This window comes from Candoia aspera, chromosome 15, assembly GCF_035149785.1.
Source record: "Candoia aspera isolate rCanAsp1 chromosome 15, rCanAsp1.hap2, whole genome shotgun sequence".
NCBI classification, from domain to species: domain Eukaryota; kingdom Metazoa; phylum Chordata; class Lepidosauria; order Squamata; family Boidae; genus Candoia; species Candoia aspera.
In genome coordinates, this window is record NC_086167.1 from 16030299 (window position 1) to 16058170 (window position 27872).

The following is a 27872-nucleotide window of genomic DNA, read 5'->3' on the forward strand; positions in this document are numbered from 1 at the left end:
ATGTTTCGAGCCATTTAGAAGATTAACAATTGGGGCACTGCAAAAAGATTGTCCAAGTTTTGCTGAGGCATCACAACGGGGGAATGATTGAAGAAAGCAGAGAGCAAGCTGGCTCTTCTGTCTATCCACCCTGATGCCTGTTCCAGCCCTTGTGGTTGGCTTGCTAACATGCCATGCTGCTGGCTGGTTTCCCATTGCAAGCAAGGTGGCGCACAGCAGGAATCCATTTGCAAGAGCACTCTACCGGGAACCTCTTTCTCCTTGCCATGACTTGGTGTCCTCCAAGCACCTGCAGGCAGAACTAGTTTCGGTTGGCCCGTGTAATGGCCTTTGCGTTCCAGCTAGGGATGATTTACAGCCTGGCCTTAATAGCACCAGGGATGTTTCTACATTGTTCACTGTGGTGTTTGGGTGCCCCGTAAGGAGAGCATTGGAAGGATGTCATGGCTGTAGATGTCCTGGATCAGTGTTTCTCAAAGGTAGCAACTTTAAGATATGTGGACTTCAACTCCCAGAATTCCTCAGCCAGCCTGGTTGGCTAGGGAATTCTGGGAGTTGAAGTCCACACATCTTAAAGTTGCTAAGGTTGAGAAACACTGTCTTGGTGGAGAGACCCAGAGAGCTCCCCCTGGTATGCCCCTTTCCTACAGTTGCCAACTTTTTATTGGCACCTCCTCCCACTGCAAACTTGCAAGTCGTCTTCTGTTTTCCAGGCACACCTGACCTTGGCCATGACGGACACGGCAGTCGGCAGCAGCACCGGTCAGTGGGGATATCAGAACGATCGGCCAATGGCTCTTCAGAGCAGGTGAGGAGACTCTAGGATCTATCCATCAAGTTCCCTTTGCAGCTGGGTGTGCATGCCACACTAAGCCTTGGTTTGTATAACCATGGTTTACTGAATTAGTCTTGGCTGGCAGCTCCACAGGATGTGCTCACCACAGTTTGCAAACCGCTGGTTGGGTCCGCACAGCACACACAGTCAAAAGTATACTGTGGTTATGATGCGACGTAACGAGCATTTTTGCCCTTCCCAGGCATAGAATATGTAGTCACCTCTGTTCCCTAGAAGGAGCTTGGGGCCATGGTGCCGTAGAGCTGGTGGGCTCCCCTACACTGGAGGTTTCCAAGGAAGGAGTAGAGGGGCCTCTCTCTAGGTGCTCTGATTGGATTCCTGCCCTGAGCAGAAGGTTGAACTTGATGGCCTCAAGGACCCCTCGCCGCCCCAGGATTTGGACTGTCGGCCAGGGAATTCAGGGGCTCTTTTCAGTCCCCTCTGACATCTTCTCCTTCTCCTTGCCGATTCCGAGATCCACTTAGGAGGTGTCTGAACCCTGAGACCGTCTCTTGCGTCTTGGCCGAGACCGGGGGATGTCCGCAGCATTAGTCAGAACCTCCTCCGTGTTGACCCCTGCATCTTGGTGACCAGTTTTGCCTGTCGTAATTGAATTCCGCCTGTCCCCCTCCGCTGTGACGCTGCTGTTCTGTCTGGCCTCGTCCTCAGTTTAGTGCCTGAATTCAATTCAACGGATTTGAATAATGTATGCATCTCTTTCTCCGCACAAGAACCCTTTGCCCCTTATCAACCACCTTGCTGCTAATGGCCTGGAGAGAAGGAAGAAGCAGGACTGGAGGGAGTTCATTAGGGTTTAAATGGCTTGCAGATCACGGGGGGGGGGGGGGCGCACAGCACAGAAGGACTTGTGCTCCTCTGGCCACGGCCCTGTGTGTGTCTTGACGTGGCTCACGAATCTTGGCACGCCATGGATGCAGCTAAGAAACGCTTCCTGTGAAAAGAAGAGGCAGGTTTAATGCTACCTGTCTGTTTCGGCAGAGATGTAGCTCACCGATGCTTGAAAGAGAGAGCTTGCCTGCCTCTTTGGCATGGATTGAGCTGGATTTGCAATTCAGATGTTGATTGGCCTTCTTTGCAAAGCCCTTCGGAAGAGGAGGCTTGGCTTGGCTTCTGTCTTCCTCTGCCCCTTCTGGCGCCATTTCTGTAGCGTCCTTCAAGCGCATCCACACCATGATGCCTTCACAAAACTAGTTCTCCTTTCTTCTTTTAAGGAATCGATTTCTCACTCTTTTTTAAGATCTGGAGCAGAGGCTTTCTAACTTCGAGCCCTCTGGCGCCCTGCAGGGACTCGGCCTGGATTTTCCCTGAAAAGACTGGGCTGGCCAGGAAACAGAAAGAAGTTCTTCTGAAAGCCCACCTCCATCAGTGGCTTTGAGTGTCAGGGAGAACAATCAGCCCTGTCGATGTGCTCTCCCTTAAGTGCCCTCTTTGTTCTTGATCCAGCTGCGTAGCTTCTCAGCCGCTTTCCTCAGGTGGCAAACGCTCCCAGCCGGAGTCCATCAGCCGGATGAGCTTGGTCCAGAAGCCCCAAAACCTCATGAATGTGGTAGGGACAGATTCTTTTTCCGAAGGACTTTCCAGCCCTGATGTGGAATGTTACCGCGGAGGGGTTGGCGTGGTTCTTTGGAGGTTCCATCCCACGCTCTTTGGTATTGTGAAAACCTCTATGATTCTAACAAAAACTTCTCCAAGCAAGTGGCCTCCATGTGTGTGGAGATTTCATGATGTGTAGGTCCCTCATTTTGGAATGCCCCCAGGGCTGTTGTACCAGTGTTAAATGGCTATTTGAGTGTGGTTCATTTAACTTGGATGTACCTGGGAAGATCTCAGATCAAGATGAGCTGGGCTGATCCCTCTGGAGGAAGTCCATTCAGAGTTCAGGCCCCAGGTTGTTGAGGTTCTCCAAGCAACCTCGCTCTGGTTGCTGGGTGGCTTTCGTGATGAGCGGGGATCTCAGCAGTCTACTGTATATTGCTGTTTTTCTGAAGAGGATTCATTCATCAGAAGAAGAGAGGCAATATCAGATGGAATTTTGCTTACCACAAAGCTCACTCAGTGATGTGGGTTGGGTTTCGGTAGCCCTGAGAAAGACAGGGAAAAAAGTCACGATTCTCCATGGACTGTGATGTAATGGATTTCTCCCTGCAGCCAAGGCCTGGCTTGCTAACTTCAGATCAATGTTGGAAATTGGCTCTTTGCTGCCCCACATTTCCTCCTCATGCAGCGTGGACATTGGCCAAACCGAAAAGAGGAAGGGAGAGAACAACCAACCTCAGACAGCTGGCCTGGGTTCCAAGATGAAGTACCAGAATAGGCACTCTGAGATCTTTTTTTTTTTTTTTGTGGATGCCTGGAATCTCCATTCTCCCCAAATTGGCTTTCTAGTGGGGTGAAAGCTTTAAGGGAATTAACGTGAAAATGTTCCTGCCCACGTGGCCTGGCCGACCTCCATCTTCCAGGTCCTCTGGGGATAGTAACAGCCTTTGGAGGGGGGTGTTTTAATGTAACAGTGGCCAACAGTTGCTTTGCTGGGTTGAATCTCCTCCCCCTCCCTCCCTCCCTCCCCCGAGGCGACCAAAGCATTTCACGGCCAGGTTCGATCCAGGTTGCCGGGATGTCGCTGCACTGAAATCCTCTGCGGGATGAAAGCCACCATTGCCAACCTTCTGCTCCTCTTCCGGGGCTGAACAATGAGCAGAAGTAGAGTTCGTGTCCTTATTTTCAGGCAAGTATGTTTTTGGACAAGATCACCGGGCTGTTTCTGGGCTCTGCCATGAGAACCAGTTTATTGATGAACCTAATATACTGGCCTCTCTAGGAGAGAGAGGTTCATTGACCAGTTCATCAGTAAACTGGTTCTCATGGCAGAGCCCAGAAACAGACCTTTGAAGGCCTGAAAGGCTTAGGTGCAGGATACCACAAGGGCCATCTCCTTCTCTACCAACTTTGCCCATACCCAAAATCTCTTCTTTTTGTCTAGTTTTGGTAGGCTAATCTGTAGATCTCTCCCTCCCTCTTCCTCTTCTTCCTGTTTGCCTTTAAGTGATGTCGACTTCACCTGGGGCTAATCATTGTCAGCCACCTTGACTGAGCCCCGTGGAAGAGAATCTCGCCCAGTCAAGGTTCAGCTGGAGAACTGGAAGAAGCCTACTTGCTGCGTCCGCAAAGAAAACCATGCCATTAACTAAGCTAGAAACACATGACTAGAACGTATTTGGCATTACTGATCTCTGGCCAAGATAAGTTTTGTGAAACCTGAGCACCCCCAATAGTTTTATGACTAGACTTTAGCTCCTGCATTTTATTCAGTTTATGGCATTTTCAGAAGGGAGCAATTGCCTACAAGGTCTCTCCCATCAAACCTGAAATTGCATTCTTCCTTAGCCCCCCCCCCCAAAATCTGGTTCTGATTCACTTTAATTGCAGCAAGCTCATTTTCTGTATCCCCTAGGAGAGGCTGGGCCACTGCACGGATCCCTTTTATATTTAGCAAAATATAGCCTGCCATCATCAGGAAATGAAGCAGACTGATTCATACAACAACGTGGGCCAAAAATGCTGGCTTATTCTTCTAAGAGGACAAACAGATTATTAAAGGAGCAGGCTTTGGAGCCACAACAGTTATTTTCCACTTTGCCGTTCCAGGTGCTCTCCCTTGGCGAACCCAAGCGACGTTTCCTGCGGAGTCCTGGGTGCTCCCTGAGCTTGGTGGTTTTCTTGCAGATGTTTCATTGCCCGACCAGGCAACATCTTTGGTGCTGAAGCGCTGAACATCTGCAAGAAAACCACCAAGGTCAGGGAGCACCGAGGACTCCATAGTTCAACCCTGAGCTACAGAGGTTCCCTTCAACGGCTGACACTTTCTGGAGCCCCAGCCTGGTGGCAGCATCTTCAGCCTGACGGATACCGCAAGTGCCAGGGCTGGATCCTTTGAACAATCCCTGTTCCGGAAGGTCGTGTCCCGCGGGGGATCCTCAAGGGCGAACTCTCGCAACACGCCCCATGTACCGGTCCTGGGAGCTGCTGTAGCAAATGGGAAATGCCTCGGCCAGGCTGTTGAAAGCGGGCCACCAACTGGGAAACCTCTCTTCTTCTGAAGGAGTGACGGGAGCATCCTGCAGGCTGCTCAGCTAAATTCTGTTCACGTGTACTGACACTGAAGGCCCCTTACAAATTCGGTTTATAAGTGCTGACAGCGAAAGCACGTCTGAGAGCTTTATCATGTAAGGACCCGCTTGGCAGTGACCATCAATAGGATCACCCTCTTGACAGTGCCACATTGCCTGGCCTTTCGAGACTTGGCATTGCCAGCGTAGACTCCTCTTTATGCGACGGTCTTTCCCCCTAGTTACAGTGGGCCTTAGAGAAAGACGACCCCCCCCCATTTGTTCCTCCTGCAGTCTCGTTTATGGCATAACCATGATCTGCTCTTGGGGTTTGGGTATGATTTTAACCCCTTTTTAAACAAAATTGAATTGAATAACAAGCCAGACCCAAAAGTAAAAGCAAAGAAATACTTTTGATGCTGCTTGAATCTGTATAGCTTTGGGCTGTTTATACCAATTATTTTTTTTAATGGGAATCGCTTTTAATGGCCAGTGAGCTAAAGGTGGTTATCAAATGATGGCACCCTCAGTTTAGCACAGTGCTTCTCAACCTCAGCAACTTAAAGCTGTGTGGGCTTCAACTCTGGCTGGGGAATTCTGGGAGTTGAAGTCCACCCAGCTTAAAGTTGCTGAGGTTGAGAAAGGCTGGTTTAGCAGCTCCAGGAGAAGAGAGTTGCTCAGAATTTCTCAGTGGAAGAAACAAGGAGAGAGAGATCTGAAGACCTAAAGGGCGACAGAAAAGCTTGGGAAAGTGGGGTGGGGAGTGGGGGAAAGAAAATGGCAGGGTCTGAAGGCCACCAAAGTCTTTCGACCCCTGTGGAAAACCAGATAATTAAAGGCCATCAGTACGACACAGCAAGTCTGAATTGGCCACTGAACGTTTGCTCAGCAGGAAGTGGTCAAAGGTCCTGAACATGAGGGTGATGGATAAGTAAGAGGCTGTCTGCTGCAGATCTGAATGAGTCTCCTAGACCAAGAGTGAGTTAGTATGTGCCTCGACTACGTACAAAGGTCTCTGAATTGATCTGCTATTGGAGCGGCCTGGCCTGGAACAGACTCATGCAGGAATACGCCAGGTAGGTTCCTTTGAGTCGTCCTTATCTGCCTGAGGATCCCAACTTGACATAACAAGAGGATGCCCAAATACCTCTTGGTCTCGTTAAGCTTTTCTTTAAGGAATAATAATGGTAACAGCTCTGAGGATGAATGGACTTTTTCTTTGGAAACAGCGCAGTGGAAGTAGGACTTCTCTCATCTGGATGGAGCCCGTTTTCAGACACTTTAAGGAGATGGAGAGGCACTCACACAGCTCTTTCCATGTTAGTTTTGGGTCTCTTTGGGCTTTTTCCAGAGCTCCTGACAGTCACTCGGCCCACGGAAAGCAGCCGGAACATGGACGGAAGGGCGAAGAGCTGACTGACGAGGAGAAGGAGATCATCAACCGTGTCATCGCGAGAGCCGAGAAGATGGAGGAGATGGAGCAGGAGCGGATCAGGTGAGGAAAGAGAGACGAATTCACGCTTCTGTCTAGATCTCAGAAAAGGGGGAAAAAGGAGAAGAAAAGCCCCAACAAAATTTGTCGAAGTAGGCAAGTGTATTTTAATTCGGAGTTCGATCATGATTCATTAATGTAGCAATGATGCTCTGAGAATGATGGGAATTGTAGTCTAGTTCCTCTGGAGCAGTGTTTCTCAACCTCGGCCACTTTAAGCTGGGTGGACGTCAGCTCCCAGAATTCTGGGAGCTGACGTCCACCCAGTTTAAAGTGGCCGAGGTTGAGAAACACTGCTCTGGAGAGTGCCCAGTGGTGGTGGGCACCTCCTTTATAGGGCTGGGGGAATGTGATCAGCTCCCCTAGCAGACCCCTTGCCCCCTGCAGAACAGGGAGGTGCCCCTGTCCACCAGAGGTGGCGCTGAAGAGCAACACAGGACAGGGTGGGCACCCCAAGGGATTCCAAACTCTTGGCACGTGGCAAGGAAATCTGACTGGTTTGGCATTCCTTAGGGCCCTTCTGTCTCCAACCCCACCCAGGCCAGGAGCCCCCTCCTCAAAGGAACCAGTACTCGGGGGGGGGTGTAGTTTCTGGTGCAGCTTTGTCATTTCTTTCCCGGTTGTTGGATCTTGTGCAGGTGGAACAGCAATAAAGGAGGGGGAAGAGAAGGAGGGAGAGGCAAAGGCCATGGACAAGGTCCCATTAGTGGGTTTAACCATGATGGCTGTGCAATCTTGGAAAGGCTTTCCAGAGGGTTCCTCCCCCCCTTAATTCCTGTTGCTCTTCACTTACCAGCCCCGTCAGGAGGGAGGAAACAGTTCGCTTGACTTACTTCCTCGCAGTTACTGCACTGCACCATTTCTTACCAGGAGAAGGCAAGAAGCAGCCGTTTCTCCCCGGGAAGCTGTTTATAGCAGCTGCCGTATGCAAAGTGGCAGGGGAGGGTGGACCCAGCTTTTCGGGGGCGGGAGGGGACATTCCCCATCTTTGTCGTGTCACATAAATTGGACGGTGCTGCCTTTGAGGAACATTGAACCTCAACATTTGGTATTGGGGCCCTGCTTTAAGTTGGTAACTCAGGCCGGGCAAGTAGCAGAAGACCTTTCAAGTTCTCTAGGACTTGGGCAGGAGGGGAAAGAGGGCGCCAGTGAGTGCTGGCCTTGAGGATCCTCCCTTTCTCCGTCTTGGCTGCATTGCCCCAGGAGACAGACAAAAGAGTTGCTTAGAAATACAGATGCAGGGCTCCAAATGGTCTTGGAAGTGTGCTGCTGGGTCAGGAAGCTTATGAGGACTACCCTGTGGTGGTGGTGGTGGTATTTATATAGTACCAAAACTCTTGTGTCTGTTTGATACTTTGTAACCTTTAACTGGGTGAAATGGTGCATCGTAGGGCAACATTCTTTGAACCAAGGTGCCTCAAATGGGCTAACTTACAGAATGTGTCCAAATTCCGGGACCCGTGACTCCTGTGGAATAGAAATTTGGCAAATTTTATAAAACACTTTATGACATAATACAAAAAGTCATAAAACATCTCCTGTGGTCGACTCCTGATGTTTGACTGTGCTATACAGTTCAACATGGGCCACTTTCAAGGCAGATACATCTCTGAATGTCTCCCTGAATTTTTTAAAGAACTTTTCCAGTACGTTAGAAGCTCTGCCGTTGTTGAAGGCATTGAGGAATCTGGCAAGGCAATATCTCTGAAATGATGGCCCAGCAGGTCACAGGTTGTCCAGTTATTATTATATTCTGGCTCTGGGGCAGGGGTGAGAATACAGGGCAGATCAGGTGGCCCGGCAGCAGATGGAGCTTAGTGACTGCATTTATTTGAAGCGTTCCCCTCTGTGTCTTCCGTAGCCAAAAAGGTCTCCCTGGTGGTTTGTAAATCTTCCTGGGGGGGCGGGGAAGAGCAGGAAAGGCCAGCTCTGGCAGCAGTTTTTAGGTTAAGGATGAAAAACTGGGATGGCAACCCTCTAGGTCGCGAGAAGGAATTGTTCCTTGCCAACCAGGTGCACACAGAGAGTACCCAGAACAGGCAGTCCCTCGGCAGAGGGAAGGGAGGGACGAGCGTTTTAAGCCTGCGTTTTTCTCCCACCCTGAACTATTCAACCAAAATCAAATTCTCAGTTCACCAGCATCCGGGTCTCCTATTGTGTAGTGTCGACCGCATAAAGGCGCTTGGCTGTCGTTGCATATTCCTTTGTTTTATGCTGCACTGAGGAAGGGCGAGGAGAATTACGGAAAAGCCAGAACCCCTGGCTTCTGGGAGTCTCTCCCCTCCCCTTGAGCTTCCAAATCGGGCAGCATCCGCAGCTTCGTTTTGTGCATGGCTGTTTGAAAAGCTGGTGCCACCTTTCATCAGTATTCACGGCAGCTCAACAGAAGCAGCAAGGGCCAGAATCTGGCTTTTGTCTTCCCACTCCAGCAGAAGGTGGCCCTTCTGATAAGCTGAATTCTGCAGCAGGGCTACAGCCCACGCCCAGCCAGGATCGAATGGAGTTGCTCTGCCTCTGTAGCCAACTGCTGATATTCATCTTCCTCTGGGTAGGAAAGGGAGCAAAGCCTCAGTTGCGGGAAACAAGGCAGCCTCCCCACTCCGTCCAAATGGTTTCCTGAGCTAACAATTGTTTGTCACCCAGAGACCTAGCCCTAAAGGCAGCCGGTTCAGGAGAGGAAGGAAAGGACCGGGTGGACTCCTCCATCTTTCCCAAATAGACGGAGCAACACGGGCAGCTGGACTGAAAGACAAGAGGGCTTTCTGTGGAAACGGCCCACACTTCTTGCCAGCTTTTCCCCTTGCTATTAGAGCAATGACAGCAGCGAAACTGAGTCTCTGCAATAACCTTCCTGGCCCAAAATGTCACCCCCAGGGCTCCAGGTTTGTGGTGCTAACTTGCTGGAGAAAACAGCCCCGTTTTGTTTTGTTTTTCTTCCTCTGGAAAGGAAGGGTGGGCTTGATCAGAGACACCCAGCTGGCCCATAGGTGACCCAGTGCATCCAGGGTGGAGGCTGTTAGTGCTACCAATTTGTGCCTCTTGTCCCCATCTTTTTTTTCCCACAAGAGCAGTAGGGAACAAAGGGCGGTAGCTCTGGGAAAAGACAGAAGGGGAGCAAATTATCTGGGGCCCATAAAAATGGGTCTTGGGGCTGCCACCTTAAGCCACCATCTTCACCGTATTTATTAAAAAAATGAGGATTGGAGTGTCTAAAAACCTTCCTTACTCTTCAGCGGTAGCTCAGCCTGGCTTGTTATCCGCTTCACACCGAGTGTGCCGTCCTGTCGTTGGTTTTGCCTGAACATGTTATGTGATGGCTTGTCAATTGTGGCTTCCTTGAGAAACCATAACTAAGCAAACCACAGCTTAACATGTTGTGGGTGCCAAATCTGAACATGTGTGCCCTCCCCGGATAAATATTATGGCTTGCAGAGGATGGCAGGAGAAATACTAACATCTTCAGTCAAGCTCACTTGCTGCGATCAGTCAACCAGATTGCTTGTCTGAAATGCCATATCTCAGCCAACCAACACGCCGAAGAGCCGCTTTCTCTGCCAGCCTAAACAACAGATGATGTTGCCTGGCTTTTGGCAGTCTGAAGCTGGGGGGGGGGGCTTTAAGGGGCGTGGCTTGATTTTCTTGTGGTTTGGACTTCCACAACTTTCCTGGATCCCTAGCAGTTGGATCCAAAGATCCCAGCCTTGAGAAAAGCTCAGGGTGACCACAGTTGATCGCAGGACCAAAACAAGCCAAAGCTGAGCTGAGATTTGCAAGACTCCTAGCTGGGTTCAAAGTCACGGGCTGGTTTGTGAAGTCTGGCTTGGCTCAGTCTGCATTGGAGGAGGAGAAAGGAAGCTCTGGCAGCATTTTTCAAGATTTGATTTGATTTGGGGGTTGGAGGAGCATCGTTCTGTCTTGAGATTTGCTGGTCTTTGTTGCTGTGTGAACTTGGCTCCTGGGAGGTCTTGCTAATCCATTTGGGTGAGCTGCAAGCCACCCTTGCTGAACTCATTGGGGCTGGGGCCAAAAGGTGAGCAAGACCAAAGCAAAAAAGTATTTAAGTGAATTAAATCCCCTTGATGATTGCACTTCAACATTTCCCTTTCTTTCTACGTATTGCTGTAGGGTGGTCCTCTTGCTTCCCCATGTCTTGCCCTGTCAACTCGGCCTCTGCAGCTGTTCTCATTTTTCTCTTCTCCTTTCCCCCTCCCTTCTTTTGTGCAGGTTTGATAAATATTTAAACATGGAAATTTTGCAAACTGGAGAAGTCAGTGAGCATTGGTGGGCCAGCGCTGCAGGCTTTGGGATGAGTTTGCTGTGGGATGATGTGGTGTCTTGCACCTTCTGTGTCATAAAACATGCAAAGGGTCAGCTAGAGAAAGTCCCAGTCTCTCTGGAGGTATCTGGTTGGCCCTCCAGGTGTGCCGGATGCCCAGAATCCTTAGCCAACATGGGAGCCAATAGCCATTGTGTTTAGGAATCCTGGGAGTTGAAGTCTAACATGTCTGGATGGCACTGGGTGTTAAGGAAAGCTGGACTAGCCCAGCTTCCAGTTTGCACCGAGCATGCATCTTTTAACGTTTGTTGATCAGCTGCTGAGGAGTCAGAAGACCCCTGGCTTTGGGGACACCTTTATTACTTTTATACTCCACTTTCCAGCCGAGGCTGCTAGGAGGGAAGCCCGACACATTCCCCCCGCCTTTTTTCATTCTCACGACAACCCTGTGAGGGAGGTTATCTGTGGAACAGCTGTGCCTGGGCGGTACAGAAGGATGCATTCATGCTCACTCAGCTCACGGGTAGGAGCACACCTGGCCCTGTTGACTCTCGCAGAGATAGCTGAATTGCAAAATATGGGGGCCGATTTGGGACTGACCTCTGGGTCTAGGACAGAGGGCTGAGAAAGGCTGCTTATTTGATCAGGGACGGGCACAGTTAGACCCTTTTCCCTTTCCCCCCACCCCCAGCAGAAACACACCCACCACTGGAGCTGGATGCACAGAAGGTGGGGCGGACAGGCGGGAGGTAGTAGTTGCTTGTACTGTGCATTTTGCTAGCATCATTACATTTGCATTTCAAATTTCTATTTGATCCCTGCTTCGGGCTTTTTTTCTAATCGTAACCAACACTATAAAGAACTTAACCAGCAAGAATACAATAAAGCTAATTAAAAACCAAAAAAACCCAAAAACAGGTACCTGTTTTGAGGCCCTCTGATTTATTGGTTATGTTACTCACGAAGTTGGAAAATGGGCCAGATCGGTTGCCATCCCAAAGAAGCGTCGGGCCCCTCCCTCGTCCTGCCTCACAGTGGTGCCTCTAAAACTCTGCGCTGGTTTGGTGAGATCTGGGTCACACTGCACGAAATTTCCTGTGGGACTGATGTTCTGAAAAATCCCTGCAGCTGGCAGCTCCCTCCCCCTGGAACAGAATAAATAATACATTATTTTTTTATTGCAGGTGCTATTTTTATCTCTCTCAGATTTTAGGCAGCCTGCCTCCCAGGCTGGATTCAAACCTTCCTGCATGCGGAGGGGGTGCTGAGCATGGCCTCCTGTCTATCCCGCCCCCCCTCCCCGAATTCCCATTGCTGAGCAATGGGGTCAGTGCAGCTGAAGAGGGGGCATGCTTTGCCCGGTTGACCGGGGACGTGAGGTTGGCTGCTATAACAGAACAGCAAGTCCGTCCCCTAAGCTGAGCCGTCTGAAGGCAGTAATTGGCCTTCCTCACTGGTTGTGATTGTTGAGGCCTTAAGCAGGCAGCATCGACAAACACTGCTGCGAATTTCTCAGATGGACTCTGTAAAACACTGTCAAGGCCTTTCTCTGTCTAACTGAATCTGCTGCCTGCCCCTCTTTTAGTTTCCCCCAGCTCAGCTAGTCTTGGAGCGTCTGGCATCCGTTCATCCAAATGGCCCCCTTGAAGTGGCTGGCAGGAGCATCTGCCCACTACTAATTTGCACATAGAGAGCCAGTTTGTTCTAGTGGTGAAGGCACCAGGCTAGAAGCCAGGAGACCGGGAGTTCTAGTCCCACCTGAGGCACAAAACCAGCTGGGTGACCCTGGGCCAGTTGCCCTCTCTCAGCCCCGGGAAGCAGGCAATGGCAAACAACTTTGGAAAAACCTTGCCAAGAAAACTGCAGGGACCTGTCCAGGCAGTTTCCGAGAATTGGGCACAATTGAACAGATTGAAGAAACAACATTGCAAATAGACAGTGGTGATGCCGTAACTTCGGCCTGGGGGTCTGTGGGTCTCACACGGTGTCCCTCGGTTTAGGCGTCTCATGAACCGTCTGGAGGACATGCGCCGCAACATGGCGGGCGATGGAGTGAACCGCTGCATCTTGTGCGGAGAACAGCTGGGTCACCTGGGCTCCGCCTGTGTGGTGTGTGAAGACTGCAAAAAGGTGAGCAGGGGCCCTCTCTCTGCCGCAGCCTTTCTTGCCCACCTACGCAGGTTGCACCGGGAACCGAAAGGGGCCTTATTTCTGCCACCAGCTTCCACGCAGGGACTCTGCTCTTGACAGACAGTGTGACGGCAGGATCCCTTGTTTCCTGCATCCCCTGCATTTTTCAAAACTTACTTTTTTTTAATCCACCTTCTTAATTAAGTCTGAACTGAATGGGAGGCGGCCTCTGCGCAAAGTGAGGCTGGTGGCATCTTTGCCGCGCACGGGACCAGTGAAACTCTCATCTGGACGCACAGTGAGGGGAACCCAGGGCCTTTTCCAGTGCAACCTGGGGCGGGGATGGGGCGGTGGGGCTCTTCATTCAGGACAGCCGCAGTCTTCGGATCTTTGTGTTCCCTCGCAGAATGTTTGCACCAAATGCGGCATCCAGACCACCAACAACCGCCCCCACTCCATCTGGCTGTGCAAGGTGTGCATCGAGCAGAGAGAGGTCAGTCTTGCGGCTTACGTGCCTTTGGCCCCGCTAAGCCAGGTGCAAGTTTTCTGCCTCTTGGGAAAGCTGGGAATCTGTGCCCTTTGGGATGCGAAGCAGGAGCTGAGCTACGGAGAACAGCCTGCTCCTTCCTCCTGTCTCCCTCCTCCAATCCAGCAGCGGGCACCCCTTTCCAAGACGTAGGCTGCCCTTAAACTGGGGGGGGCCTGGAGGGGGGGACCAGAGGGAAAATACCTCCTTGCAGACCCTACGAGGAACTTAAGCTTTGTAAAAGAATTAAAGCCTAGCAAAGCCACATTTGAAGGGCAGCCGGGGGGAGGGACCCAGGGGTAGGAAAGTCCTTTGGGGCCCCGGAACTGGCCCGCACAAGCTGAGGGTCGTCCCCGCCTTGATCGAACCCCTTCCGTTGGGACTCCTCCTTGCGTGCCGCAGATCCCTCCCTCTCCTCTCGGCTCTCCAGGTGTGGAAGCGCTCCGGTGCCTGGTTCTTCAAGGGCTTGCCCAAGCAAACGCTCCCCCAGCCGATGCCCATCAGCAAGGAAAGGCCCCAGCCGGACTCTGGCAGACCGGCTGCGCTCGCGCAGGAGCCAGCACCGTCCTCTCGCCAGCAGACCCCCGGTGAGCCCCAGTGGTTTGGCCGTAGGAGTTTGGACGGATCGCGATGGGCAGGAACACATGCCACACAGCCTCGTCTCCACATCTCGTGCTTCCCCCCCAGAAACAGTCTCTGCCTTTAAGGAAGAAAGAAAAGCGTAGGGAAGATAAATTATTCTTATTTGGAAGAGGTCTGGTCTGGATGGTTGGTAGGTGGGCATGGCGGCCACTGGCACATCAAGCCTTGGCAGGCAAAGCAGTTGCTCTGCTCCCCTCTTCTGAACTCGCAGGCTTTTTTTAAGGGCCTGGGTCCCTTTTTAGCCACGCAGGGAGAGCTTTGGATCGAGGGGCAGGAGGCTGAGCATGCAGCCAGAAGCCAACCGCCCCAGTGTTGAATCTCCTTCACTTTTCTGGGCTGGAGAAGACCTTTTGGGAGAAATGGGGCCCGGCTTTGTCCCGATGAGCTAAACAAAGCCATCAGCCCCACAAGGTCATCAGTGAAGCTGAGTGCCACCAGTGGGAGGCTGGCAAATAGCTCTGTAACCTTTCCCCTGAGACTGGCTTTTTTTTGTGGGGGGGTGCTCAGATACCAGCGTGGTCTTGGAAGCTGATTTCAGCATCCCATAATAACGCCTTGGTTGCAGAAGAGCTCCAAGGGCAGTCTCCGCCCTCCTCTATTTTGTAGCATCTTTTCGGCACCCCTAGAGCCACCTTGACTGAAGTGGTGGATAAATCCACACAGTAAAAGAGAGAGCAACCATAATCAACTGCCCATTTCCTGCCTCAGTGACCAGATCTCCTTTTTCTCCCCAAGACCCAGCTGCAGCTGCTCCGTCTGCTGAACGAGAGCTTTGCGGTAAGAAGCAGACGCTTTCCTGCTGGGGGGGATTTCTGTCCCTCACCCCTGAACCTTTCTGGGGATTCAGTTTTTGGACTGGTTTTGGGGAGTCCCAGCCTGAACCCCCCCTCCTGTCCTCCCCAAATGGTTCTGCGGCCTCTGGGCATCCTCTCTGTCCCGTTGCCCAGGGAGTGCCCGCAGCCTGGCCCGGCCTCGGGTGTCCCCTCACCAAGGCTGCAGTTGCCAGCTGCTCATCCGGAAGAGCTAATCTTGAGTGATTGTCCCATTATTAAAATCTGGATTACGCTGTCAATTGCCTGGAATTGCCAGGCCCCTCGGGAACGCCAGGCTGGCTCGCTGATTGACGCTGTCAGAACACTCATTAGCCCGATCCCTGGAACAGCTGATCCAGGCAGCCAAGATGGGGGACTGTGGGGTGGCGGGGGGGGGGAGGAGAGAGAGCCAAGGTTCCATTTCCTTGGGAAAAAAATAGAAGAAAAACCCCCTTTTCCATCCCAGACGGGTGGGGAGAGCCTCGGCTTTGCCTGGGATGGATGAAAATCAGAATCCGTTGCAAAACATTTGTTACTTCCTTCCTCGCTGATCAACTGCTCAGGGATAAGACCTAGGAAAAAGGGGCCGGGAGGAGGGGGGCCGTAAGGGTGCGTCCTTCCCTCTGCACTCCAATGTTTTGTCTGTATTGTTTTCACCAGGGCTGGGTAGTGGTATCCTTGAGGGGGGTCAGAAAAGTCAAGATGGTGGCCACAACTACACAGAGCCCTGCTCTGTTTTACATGCATCACACCCCTGGTTGTCCCTGTCTCCCACTGAGTCAAGCGAGCAACTGCAGAAAACTGCAAGGCTACATGGAGCTTTGTAGCTGTTTCATTTCTCTCTCTCTCTCTCTCTTTTTCGTGGTGCCCCCAGGTGCTGAGCCGGGAACATCAGCTTCCAACCGGGGAAACTTCCCTCCACTTCACCGCAAAGCTTCCGAGGCCAGGGTGGCCCCGAGTGGCAGCGAATACCCCAGAGAGGCCCGGCCAAGCCAGAATCATCCTGCTGAAAGTGACGTCGGCCGAAGGCCTGGAGGTGAGGGGGCAGGCCACGGAAGACGAATGGGTGTGTGTAAGAATGCACGTCCGTGTGAAAGCCCAGCTGTTCCGTGGGCATCAGAGTGTAGCCAGGCTGAGAGAGGGCGAGGAAGTAAATGATGAAAAATCTCTTGGAAGCTGGGACGGGAGGCTCCCTGTTGCAACCCTGCGTGACCTCATATTCTGGCATCTGGCTTGACTGGGTGGGTGGGCGTCCCCATCGGGGGGTGGCGAGTCATAAAAGGAATGTATGCCCTGCATTTCTGGTGCCCTCATTTTGCGAAGGGTTTCCGGGAGATCCGGCCTTGTCCATTGTCTTCATGAACTCCAGCAATGGGCAGCTGAGACAGAAGCGGGGTCCCGGTGGGGGTTCTTTCAGCTCCAGAGGGCCAGGAGCACCCAAGTTGGCAGGTTTTTAGCTTTGGGAAATCAAGCCCCCGATGGAAGGAACCACCGGACAGCGAATGTTTAAACGCCTATTGCCAGGAGGGATCGGATGCCCCTGCATGACTATACAAGGCTGGTTTGATCTACTTTTCCCAAGCAGCAGGTAGCCATGGGCCAGGAGGTTCTCTGTTCAAATCCTGCCTCGCTTGCATGGCCTTGGCTGAGCTACTGATGCAGTTATGAAGGTCATCTGACCGGTCTACCTCAAGGGGCTGTGGTTAATGGGAAAACGACTATGAGTTGCTAACTTCTGGAGCAGTGTTTCTCAACCTTAGATGTGTGGACTTCAACTCCCAGAATTCCCCAGCATGGATGGATGGATGGATGGATAGATAAAAATCTGGCAAGCTCTGCAGTGAAAAGAGTGCCTCTGAGAATCTTTCAACTGCCCTTCCTCACCTCCTCCATCCTCTTCTTGGTGGATCTGCCGTTAGCAGATTCAGCAGGATCCTTCCAGCTGGATCTGCTCCGTTACATTCTCTCTTTCATCTTCCTCCTTCCTAGGGGTCAAGCGAGCCAATTTGATCCAAGCGGCTGGTGCAAGAAACCCTGCTCTGCCTCCTCACCAGAGTCCCTCTGCCCAGGGGGCAGGACAAGGTCCAGTACTGTGGCCGGGGCAGCGACACGCTCAGAATGGCCCCTGTGGGGAAGGGGTGGAGAAGCTGGGCTGTGAGATTCAAGCCCGTCCCCAGCTTTGGACCAGTCACATGCCCTCAGCCCAGCCTGTCTCGCAAGCTCAACGCCGATAAGATTAGAGCAATGTTTTTTTTAAAAATGCCCCCCAAAAGCCTCCCGATGGTGGCAGGCAACTGGAGCACTGAGTCCGGGCCAGTCTTCTGCTGATCTGTTCCTTTCCTGATGTGGCCCGTCTCAAACCGTGGGGCGTGGGAGTGGATGGCGCCCAGGCGGGCTTCCGAGGAAAATCCTTCCTGTCGGTGTCTAGTTCTCCAGCTGCTCTCTGGCAATTCCTTGCAGCCTTTTCGTTTCTCCTTGCACAGGCTCGCTTTCTGGGGGCCCCTCCCAGGTGGACCCCGGCTTCTCTGTTCCAGCTGGAGCACCCAGGGATGAGAGGGCTGGTTCCGGGTACTCCACAGCCATGGCAGGAGCAGAACGGCTCCCACGGCAGGCAGCTCCCTACGGCCAAGCCGTGGCTCCACCTGCTGCCCCCGTGCCCGCCCGCCCACCTCCTCCAGAGGAGGAAGAGGAGGAGGCCAACAGCTACGATTCGGATGAGACAAGTAGGTCCTGTCCCTGGCTCAGCCCACCCAGCCCTCCCTCCCCAGGGGCTGGATCCCCAAGAAGCCAGGAGGCCTCTGGAGTCCGGTGGGACTGGAACCGTTGGCAGACCCTGGTGGGAGAACCTGGCACAGACTCTGGAATGAGCAGATTTGATCGGCCTCAGTTGGCCCTTCTCCCTTCCTCTTTTCTCCCCAGTCGGCTCCCCCAGGGCAGCCGCGGAGAAGTCGGTTTCTCTGAATTGTGCAAATTCACCCAGTGCTGAATTGTGACTGGGGGCAGGCCTTCCTGCAGGAGTTTTGCGTGGCATTTCAGTGCAACTCCTCCTCCCCCCACCCCCAGAAAAACCTCCCCGGAAAAGTTCCATTAATAGGCAAAATTCCATAGGAAATGTTACGTACCTCAGTAAAATTACACATGAGAACAAAGGCAAGGGTAAAATCCACCAGAAAACATTTATGTTTATTTGTGTGAAAGTGCACGGCAATTTTCCTTGCAGTCCTTCGACCTGACAGATTCACCTGCCTTGACTTGTCCTTCCGCCCTTTGCTGCTACCCAAAACACCTGGCTGCTTCTCAGCCCCATCCCTTCCTCGCTTTAACCCAGCACCGTTCTCACGTTTCCAGGCTTCTCTTGGCAACCTTGAGGACCAGTAGCTTACTTTTCAGACACGAATGTGGCTCGGCCTGAGAATCTGAGGTTCCCTGGTTTTGTGACCAAGTCAGAGGTCCCAGTACCCCCTTCTCCATCTCCATTAGTGCTATTATATTCCAAAATTGTGCTCAGTTCACCCTGGCCCACAAACAAGGTCTTTTTTAGATGCTGACGGCAGTGATCCTTGGAGGTCCAGGTTGGCTTCCCGGGATCTACAAAGTGCTTTTCGTAACTGGTGAATAAATAATGGGGGAGGCACTGATTGAGCAAGTCCATTTCTCATCCTCTTAATCTGTGAAAGAGAACAGCCTTCCCCCCTCCCTCCCAAACAGCCTGCTTTGTGCTGGAAGTTTTGAATTATTCATTTGGGATGGCAGAAGCCAGTGGCCTCCTTATGCTGCCGGAGCCTGTAACACTTTTGCGAAGCGAGACTTTGGGATGGAAGCTCAGCACTGGAGTTCAGAGGCAGAGGCAGCCTGTTCGGAGTTGACCGAAAGATGTGGTTCTTCCCGGGATCTTCTGACAAGACCCTCTTTCACTCGGCCCCTCTGCCCTTAAGCCCAATTCCAGGGGCTCCTTCACCCTCACCTTTCTCCTCTTCCCTTTCTTCCCCAGAGTGGCCTCAAACTATGAATCTTAGGGCTGATGAGCTGCTGCCCACATGTGCCCATCCCATCTCTGCCCTCACAAACGGGCATGCCCTGTGGCCTCTTGATGACATTCTAAGATCTGTTGCCTTAAAAACAAGGACTGCTTTCTTCTGCCCTTCTCTTCCCTCTTTCCTTGCGTGCCTTGCCTTTTATGATGTAAGCTGAGGGCAGGCTTTTCCTCTCTGCTGATATTTCCAAACTGCTTGGGGTGTCTTTTGGGTTGAACAGGGAACCCAATTCACCCTTCTCTCCTTTCTCGCAGCCACCCTGGGGGCGTTAGATTTCAGCCTCTTGTATGACCAGGAGAACAGCTCTTTGCAGTGCGCCATCATTAAGGCCAAGGTACGTCTCCATTGTCCCCATCAGGCCCCGGGCTTTGAGGCAGAGGTCAAGTCAGAGATCTGCAGAGTCTTTGCATCCAAAGGAGATGTGACAGTTGGGACATGGTGCATTTTAAAACATGGGTTTAGTGATGTTGTCGTTTTATTCGTTTATATTTTGAGGGTCAGTCAGTGGCAGAAAGGTAGGACAGCATTCCAGTTAAACAGGTTCATGTTGTTCTGCCCCGGGGTCCGTCCCGTTAGCTTCTCCCGTGACAGCTGTCATTCATCCAGGAAACCCTGGATGTAGCTATTCCATCTTGCGCAGGAAGAGGACGTTCAGTGATTGGGAGGCAGAGTCCAGGCACATGGCATTTGTGTTTGGCGGTGTTTATTTCTTTGATTTTTAAAAGTTTGTTGGTGTTTGGGGCTTCCTGGGGTATTTTTTATATGTTTGGAGCAGGGTTTCTCAACCTCGGCCACTTTAAGACGTGCGGACTGCTAGCTGGGGAATCCTGGGAGTTGAAGTCCACACGTCTTAAAGTGGCCGAGGTTGAGAAACCCTGGTTTAGAGTGTGACTGACTTAGAGCCTGAGGGAACTGGTGGCAGGGGAGCAAATAAATAAATAATTCGATCCCTGCTTCCTCCTCTTCTGTTTGAGAAGTTTACTGACGGCAGGATCTTCTTCTCCCAGGGCTTGAAGCCAATGGACTCCAACGGGCTGGCGGACCCCTACGTGAAGCTGCATCTGTTGCCGGGGGCCAGTAAGGTAACGGGGTAATCTGGGGATTCTCAGGGCCCAGCACAGCTCAGTTCGGTCCCCGTTAAATGGGATGGCCGGGTGCTGGGAACGTTTTACCTGTTCATGTTCTGGAGTCAAGAGAGAGAGGCCAGCTTTCATTTTCATCCGTTTCTGCCAGTCGAACAAGCTGAGGACCAAGACGCTGAGGAACACACGGAACCCCGTATGGAATGAAACCCTGGTGTATCATGGCATCACCGATGAGGACATGCAGAGGAAGACCTTACGGTGGGTAGAAGGATGGGAGCTTTGAGTTTTAACTCCACAGCATCGATCCAGCTCTAATCAGACTCCACCAAATGGTCTGCAGGCCGGTCAGAGCAGGGTTTTTTAAACGGGGCGACTTTCAGAGGGGTGGACTTCAACTCCCAGAATTCCCCAGCCAGAAGAACACTGGGTTGAGTGTTTTCAGAACCCACAGGACCTTCTCTCTCTGTTTGCCCACTGGTTGGGGGGGGGAGCGAGATCCCAGCTCAGCACAGCTGTTCTCCTGAGGGGCCAGCAGACGATGGGTTTGTATTCTGCGTGTTGACTCTTGGTTCCCCTTTTCAGGATCTCTGTGTGCGATGAAGACAAATTTGGCCACAACGAGTTCATTGGGGAGACGAGGGTGGCCCTGAAGAAGCTGAAAGCCAGCCAGAAGAAGAACTTCAACATTTGCCTAGAAAGAGTCATCCCAGTACGTCCATCTCAGCCCTGTTGGTTGGCACGTCCTGTCCGTGTCTTGTCTTGTGCAAGGAATGGGTGGAAGCGGGAGGCGGAGGTGGGAGAGGTCTGAGAAGTCTGAGAACAGGGACACGTGGCTGGCTTGTTCGTTTACTTATTTATTTAACAAATGTGCATGGCCGCCTATCTACCAGGAGGAACTTTGGGCAGTGAACAGGAATAAAAACCGTACAGTCAAAGGCAAAAAAACAAAAAGCAACTTTGAGGCCCTGATTAAAAAATAACAAATTGGGGGTATGGAAAATACGGAGTTTGGGAGGTTCTCTCTTATAAGCAGCCCAAAGTTGAATAAACTGAATAAATAAATAAAAATAAAGTTGCTCTCTGGCTGATGCTGATTCTCCTTTGCTCCTCCCAGATGAAGCGTGCAGGAACCACCGGCTCCTCACGAGGAATGGCGTTATACGAAGACGAAGTAAGATCCAGTTTGGCTTTTCAGAGAGTTCCTATTGATTTTTGCAGGAAAAAGCCACAGGTCTTGCGCTCTGTTACGGCGTAAGCGACTGTGGACAATGGTCTCCTTCATAAGAGGCAGGAAGTGTGAGGAGCATCTGTTCCTTTGGGGGTGAACAGGTGGGGTTCAGTGGGATTTAGACAGAGATCAGAGAAAAAACAAAACGCAGGCATAAATATTGTCCCCGTCCATTGCTCAGGTGGCACCCGTCCCCTCAAGCCAGCAGATCCCACTTTTTAGAGACTGGGATCCCAACTCTCCAGTTGCATAAGCATCATAGTTTTAAACATGGCCTGGGAAAGGCAAGAGGGTGAAGTGAATGCGCAATCTGGGCTCACTCACTAGGAGAAATGGAGAGTCTCAAGTCTCTCCTGGCATCTTAAATTTCTTGGTGCCCTGCGCCCCCCTGTGGCCTGATGGATCCTTTGCTGCATGCCAGCCTTCCTCCACTGGCCTGTTTACCCCTGTCTCTGAGTTGCTGAGTGGGGCTCTGATGCCAGCCATCACATTTGCAGGATTTCATAAGAAGGGCATTCCATGAAGTGGCTCTTAAATGGCTGGATCTCCCCTGCCCCCAGCACTGGTGAGGGGGGAGGATTTCTGTGGAGCTGGCAAGTGGGGGGTTTCCTCCAATGTGCAAGTACTTCCCCCCCATCCACTTTCTGTTTTCCGCAGATGGACCAAGGAGGAGAGGTGGAGGAACGAGGGAAGATCCTGGTCTCGCTCATGTACAGCACTCAGAAGGGGGGCCTGATCGTCGGCATCGTGCGCTGCGTCCACTTAGCGGCCATGGACGCCAATGGCTACTCGGACCCCTTTGTCAAAATGTAGGTCGCCTTGGGCTGCCTGGCTGCTGAGCGGAAAGCCCGCCTTGGTCTCGAGTTGGGTGAAGCTCGGCCGTTCAAAGGGTTCTCCGACCCAGCTCAGAAAAGGCACACCGTTTTTATTGGGGGCTCGCAGTCTTGGCCTGGGGGCAGAGAGGGGCAATCTGTTCCATGCTGGACGGGTCCAGGCGTTGCAGAGGAGGCATCTGGGTTGGGGGCCAACCCAGTTCCTGCTGCCAGTCCTGCCCCTGTGCCAGCCAAGCTCCAAAAGTGGACAGAAACTGTTTGGGGACCGAGAAGAAGTCGATCGCGGGGCAGAAGCGGTAGAAACAGGGAAGGCCATCCCCTCGCCCTGCTTCCTGGAAGTGCCCTTCGCCACCTCCCTGGGGAACCCATCTTTGCTGACTGTGGCCTCCTCCACTGGAAGCCTTGGACTCGCACGCCATCCTTCCCATCCGCGGTTACGCTCTCTGGAGCTCCTGGGAGTTGTAGTCATCCATCAGTGGGCACCAATATTGGCATGAGAACCATTAATTCCATGGATCTTTTCCTTGAGGGTCTTTACACATTTTTTCCCTCAGTCTGTGGCCTCCAAAGCCCCCTTCCCACGTTGCCCATGGTTTCTTGTGGCTTGATTTTGCTTTGCTTTGTTCCTTTCTGCTTTCGACTCGTCCTCCAAAGAAGTCCTTTTCATCCTTCTCCTTTCGTAGTTTCTTGAAACCCGACATGGGGAAAAAGGCCAAGCAGAAGACACAGATTAAGAAGAAGACACTGAACCCGGAATTTAATGAGGTGAGGCAGGAGCCCGGACGGGGATTCTTGCATCCCGCCCAAGTTTTTCCAGACTTTGACATCCCAGCCAGCCTCTTCACAAAGAGAAAACCTGTTTCCCTTTTTCTGTTTGCTGCCTCACGTCGCTGCTTTTAGATGGGCAGTGGTGTAAATTGTTTAAAAATATATTTTTAAAGCCCCCCCTTTGTTGTTGTTGTTGTTGTTTGGCTCCTGGAAGTTCTTTTCCGCCTCTTGATCCCTTGTCTTTTGGACAGGAATTTTTCTATGATATTAAACACAGTGACCTGGCCAAGAAGTCTCTGGATATATCTGTCTGGGATTACGACATTGGGAAATCCAATGATTACATTGGTAAGTGGCTGGGAACGCAACCGGGGGAGTCTGTTTGCTTGTTTCAGTGTGGGATTACAGGAAGGCTGTTCATTCTGTGCATCTGTATTGTGGAGTGGGGGGGCGGCAGCTGGTGGGATTATATCTTTAAGGACTTGCCCTCATTTTTAGATTTTGTCGTCAAGGGGTCTTTTCAATTGTCCCTCTCACCCAACTCACTCAGGCAGAAGGCCTGGACGAGGGGCCACCTGGGGGCCAGCCATGAGGCGACCCAGTCCATGCACAGCCGGTCCCTCTTGCAGCGGGTGCTGCCTGCCCTCTTCGCCAGTGGCTCTTCGCTCTTTCATACCCTTTCTCTCTCTTTCCTGCAGGCAGTTGCCAGCTGGGCATCACCGCCAAAGGCGAACGCTTGAAACATTGGTACGAGTGTCTCAAAAACAAGGACAAGAAGATTGAACGTTGGCACGCCTTACAGAACGAGAACCACGTGGCCAGTGATTAAGGGGGCTGCACCCCTCCTCCTCCTCCCCCTCCCGCCACCCGCCACCCCGTTGATCTCCAGCACATCTCGTCTTCCAACCCACCCGTGCCCCTCTGGCTCCTTGGAAACCCTGTGCACGGTTCCCTCCCCCGCAGGAGCAGCGCTCTTCCCCCGCCCCCCTCTTAGCCCAGGGTCATCTCTCCCCTCCCCCCCCCTCGGCTTTGCTGTGATCGTAACCGGTCCCTCCCTCCCACAATGGGTGCTCTGAGGTTTTCAAGCAATAGCCCAGCACGGAGCACCCTAAGTTTGGCTCTGCTTCTCGGCAGCTAAAGGGTCTCCCCCGCCCTTTCTGGTGCCTGCCTTGATTTCTCCCAATCAGCCAAAGCGACCTGTTCTCCAAGTGCGCGTGAAACGCCTCCCTCCCTTCCTTCCTTCCTCTTTCCCCTCCCTTCCTCCCTCCCTTCCTTCCTTCCTCTTCCACCACCTCCACATGCGAATCTTTCCCCACACTGCCGTTTCTCCTGCGCGTGGCGGGCCCGAAACCCTTTTCAGCAGGGCTAAGGGAAACGCCTGGCCGCGGTCCCCTGGCTGCTTCGAGGACTAAAAGAAGAAAAGCCGGTGGCAGCCCTGTTGGAGGCAGCGTGAGCCTTTCAAAGCCAGCGCTGTTCCCGTGACAAGAGAAGGAAGAGATCCATTCTTTCTCCGAGCGTTTTCAGCTTTGCCTTATGCTGCGGTCGCAGAGACTTCTAAGGCCGCCACGCTTCCTCCCCGAGTGACGCAGCAAAGCCGGTCACCACAACGGTATCTTGGGCTACAAGAAACGTGGAGGCAGCTCTGCGCTCGGCCACTGAGTGGACTAGAGGGCCAGTCCAGAGCCAGGCCGGAGTCCTCTTCCTGCCGGACACTGGGGAGGGCGTGCTGCTGGGTGATACCTGACTGTGTCCGCAGGGCTGGTCTGGAACGTTCCCTTGGCCTTGTGCCTATCATTTCGGGACTAGGAGCAGCGCATCCCTCTGTTTCAAAGTGGCTTCTTGAAGGACGGGAAGGTGGATGCGTTGGCACGTCCTCCTCTGCCGCTTGCGTTGAACCGCAGAGCCAGCGTGGCTCGTTTGGCATAGCATTCCCGGGAGCATCCCTGGCTTTGATTTCTTCTCCTGCTCCCTGAACACAGTAGCAATCTTATCCGTAACCTTGGAAATAAATAGAGGCCCCCGGGCAGGCCGAGGAGGTGACTTGTTCCCCGAAGAGGCTGGGGAGACGGGGGGCTCGGGGACAGAAGGGGCTTCCCCACCTGTTGAGAGCCACGGACTTTCTCCAGGCCCCGAATGGCGCCCCTTCCACATCCTGGAAAGCACGAGCCTGTCATAGGGAGCAACAGGCAATTCCTTTTGCTCAGCATATCTCTGAGCTTCGGGGTATAACAGTGGACGATTTCCTTGCTCTTCTTGCCTTTGCCCACGACAATCTAACCGTCCAGTTGCTTGCACACAAGCAACTGTGCCGTCTGTCCTGGTTGGCCGAGCATCCTCTGCAAGGTGATGCCTCCTCCGAAGGTCCTCAGAGCTCATGGATCCCGTCCTTTGGTCCTTTTTCACCCTCAGAGCAGTGGAAGGAATTTCCTTGTTGAGAAGAAAGCCAGCTGCCACCAGCAGATTCCCCAACACCCATCGCCACTGACTGTTGGGCCCCGCACGTGGCCCATAACCAGGCAGGCACACGAGGGAATGGTGCGTGAGGCTTCTGGTATTTTTCGTAGAAAAGGAAAATACCAGGGACGCGTGCTTTTTTTCACAGCCGTCACCCAACAGCCTCGCAAAGCTGACGGCCCGTTCACGATAGCTTCACATTATACAAGAAATTAAGGATAGGTTAGTGCACATGGGACGCAGCTCCGAAACCGGATCAGTGAATGTGCCACAAATATCTGTTAGTTGTATCTTAGAGTCTGCTTTTCTCTCAGCCAAACTTAAAATGGCTTTGTCTCGGATCCCCCACCGAATTTTGGAGAGTGGATATTATTAAGCGAGGAAGCATCTAATAATAAGTGAGCATGTCACTCCTTGGCAGTGCCATCTCTCTGTCTCAAAACACAGGACGACTCGACTTCACGTGCCCCCCAAAGGGGGGTGCTGGTTGAGGCTGGGCAATGTGCAGAGGAAAAAAAAACTTTCCCAAATGGCCACCTGTCTGTCCTGCTCTGCGCCATCCCAGACACCACGCAGAGAAGTGCGTCCTTGAGCCAGTCATTCTGTTTTCTCAAAATCTGTCTTTTTTCAATGCTGTTTTGTAAGTACAGTATGAAAGTACCTGTATCAGAAAATTAGAGCAAAACCAGTAGCCTTTTCCTGTTGATTTCAAGACACGTCCCCTTCCCCTCCTCAATAATTGGTGAAAGTTTGAAATAACGATGTCCGTCCTTCTCTCTTCGTAATTAAAGCATGCACTTAGAGGCCCTGAAGGGTTCCCTCCTTGCCTCCCTCCACCTCCCCTGCCTTTTTTTCTCTCCCCAGTTGCATTTGGTTAAGCATGCAATGACTTCACCAAGAAAAACAAAAGTTTACAACTATTTAACAGGCGACGGTATCACCAAGAAGAGAAGAACCGCCTGGTCTTCCGCTGCATGCTCTTGTCACCCTCCCGCCCCTTCCCCCTCCCTTCTCAGGTCCAACCGAATAAAGAGAACACTGGACCTGCTTGGCTTCGGCTCATCCATTTCCAACAATGCGCCTCAGGCTGAGCAAAAGCAGAGGGGATCGGAGCCTGCCTAGTTTGCCTCGAAATAACTCGGAGATTATTTAAGCGACTCTGTAGTAGGTTAAATAAATGTGGTTGGAAGGGTAATTACAGCTACTTGATCAAAGTGAAACTCTGGCCTTCAAAAGTGATTGGTTTTCAGTTGCTTAAATCTCTCCCCCCCACCCCCTGCAGTGTCAGCAGACTTTCTAGGCACCTGCCCCACAATGAAAACCAAAAACTGACATCTTGGAGAAATTCAGCCATCTCCTGGAATTTCAGTACTGTCCCCATTTTCTTCATTTTAGTTTGGATTTGATTCTGAGGTTCTGCAGCTAGGGTCTGGGTGTTGAATGGGTAGAGCCAGAAGGTCTCCAGCTGAGAGTTGCGTATTTGTTTGTTTGTTTGTCTAATTTGTCCCCGCCCATCTCCTCCCATATGAGCAAAACTGCCACTGAAGCGCTGATTGGGCTGCCGGCCTTCCAGGGATCCGAGCATGGGGCAGAACTACCTTTGTTCTGAAACGGGATAGACAGCTCACAGCAAACCAGCCAGCTTTGGAGAGGGGGCGGCGCTATTTCTGAGGGTCTGTCCTGAAGAAATGTTGCAGAGGTCAAAAGAACGTCCACCTTTTTGCAGTCAACCAACCACCCCAGGATTTCTTTGGAAGAGGACCTTGCTGTACTTCTCAGAATGTACAGCAGGTGGCAGTAGCAGTCCAGGGATGCTAAGACAAGACTCAGCAATCTTGGGTGCAAATAGAGGACAGGCAGGCCTGGGGTGGGATGGGAGGGTGGGGACAGGACTTTTATTTATTTGTTTGTTTGTTTGTTTATTTTGCTGAGATCCTGGCAAGTAGATCTTTCAGATGCCACTGAATGCAGGGGCTATTGATTCAATATTGATATTGGCTATTGATACCAATTGTAGCTATTGATTGAGAAGGGGGCTTATCCCCCCTGCCCCGCTTCAAGCTAATACAGTATTCCTACTGCATTTGACAAGACAGTACTTTTTTTTTCTGGCCTCAACCTTGGTTTATTCCACCATGTGAGTTTTTATTATTTTATTTTATTTATTTATTTTATTTGTATGGCTGCCCATCTCACCAAATGACTCTAACCCTTAGGGGTCGCAGTGGTATAAAAACCTGGTAACTAAATGTCAGTGCAGGGTGGGAAGCATGAAATAGCACTCCAGGAAAGGGTGGCTTCTGAGCATAGGCAAAATGCCTGTTGGTTCCCACTCGCCAAGTGCTGGGTGGGAGCAGGTGCTCTCAGTTTGCAAACCAACCAGCCCCCATTTCCTTCTGGGAATGAAGGTTTTCTCCCTTCTCCCGTTTGCCAAGCGATGGGGCTGTTTGTCCCTGATTTGGGGGTGCCAGGGAGCGAGGAACACAATATTCAACTTAATACCACCTGGTGTCTCTGCCTGCTAATGAGATGTGGGCCTTTGGTTCCAATCAATGCACTGTCATCCTGGAATCCACTATGCCTGGTGCCTTGGCCAAAAATTTATACCAGGGTCCTTCAAAATCGATAAT

The 27872-nt window shown here is 52.0% G+C and overlaps 2 protein-coding genes across 2 annotated transcripts in view; both read left to right on the forward strand.

Annotated features, from left to right (window-relative positions):
- Positions 1-27872, forward strand: part of PTPN11 (protein tyrosine phosphatase non-receptor type 11) — a 229606-nt gene that overhangs the window by 48658 nt on the left and 153076 nt on the right. The gene's annotated exons all lie outside the window — the stretch shown is intronic.
- RPH3A (rabphilin 3A) lies at positions 609-23793 on the forward strand. The gene is made up of 18 exons (XM_063315464.1): positions 609-808; positions 6314-6457; positions 12731-12860; positions 13267-13353; positions 13817-13973; positions 14764-14805; positions 15715-15876; positions 16830-16922; positions 17324-17563; positions 19129-19208; positions 19882-19956; positions 20108-20217; positions 20542-20668; positions 21074-21130; positions 21845-21996; positions 22704-22785; positions 23040-23136; positions 23487-23793. Exons 1-18 carry the CDS (start codon positions 732-734, stop codon positions 23615-23617), a joined length of 2043 nt encoding a protein of 680 aa, XP_063171534.1. The 5' UTR covers positions 609-731; the 3' UTR covers positions 23618-23793.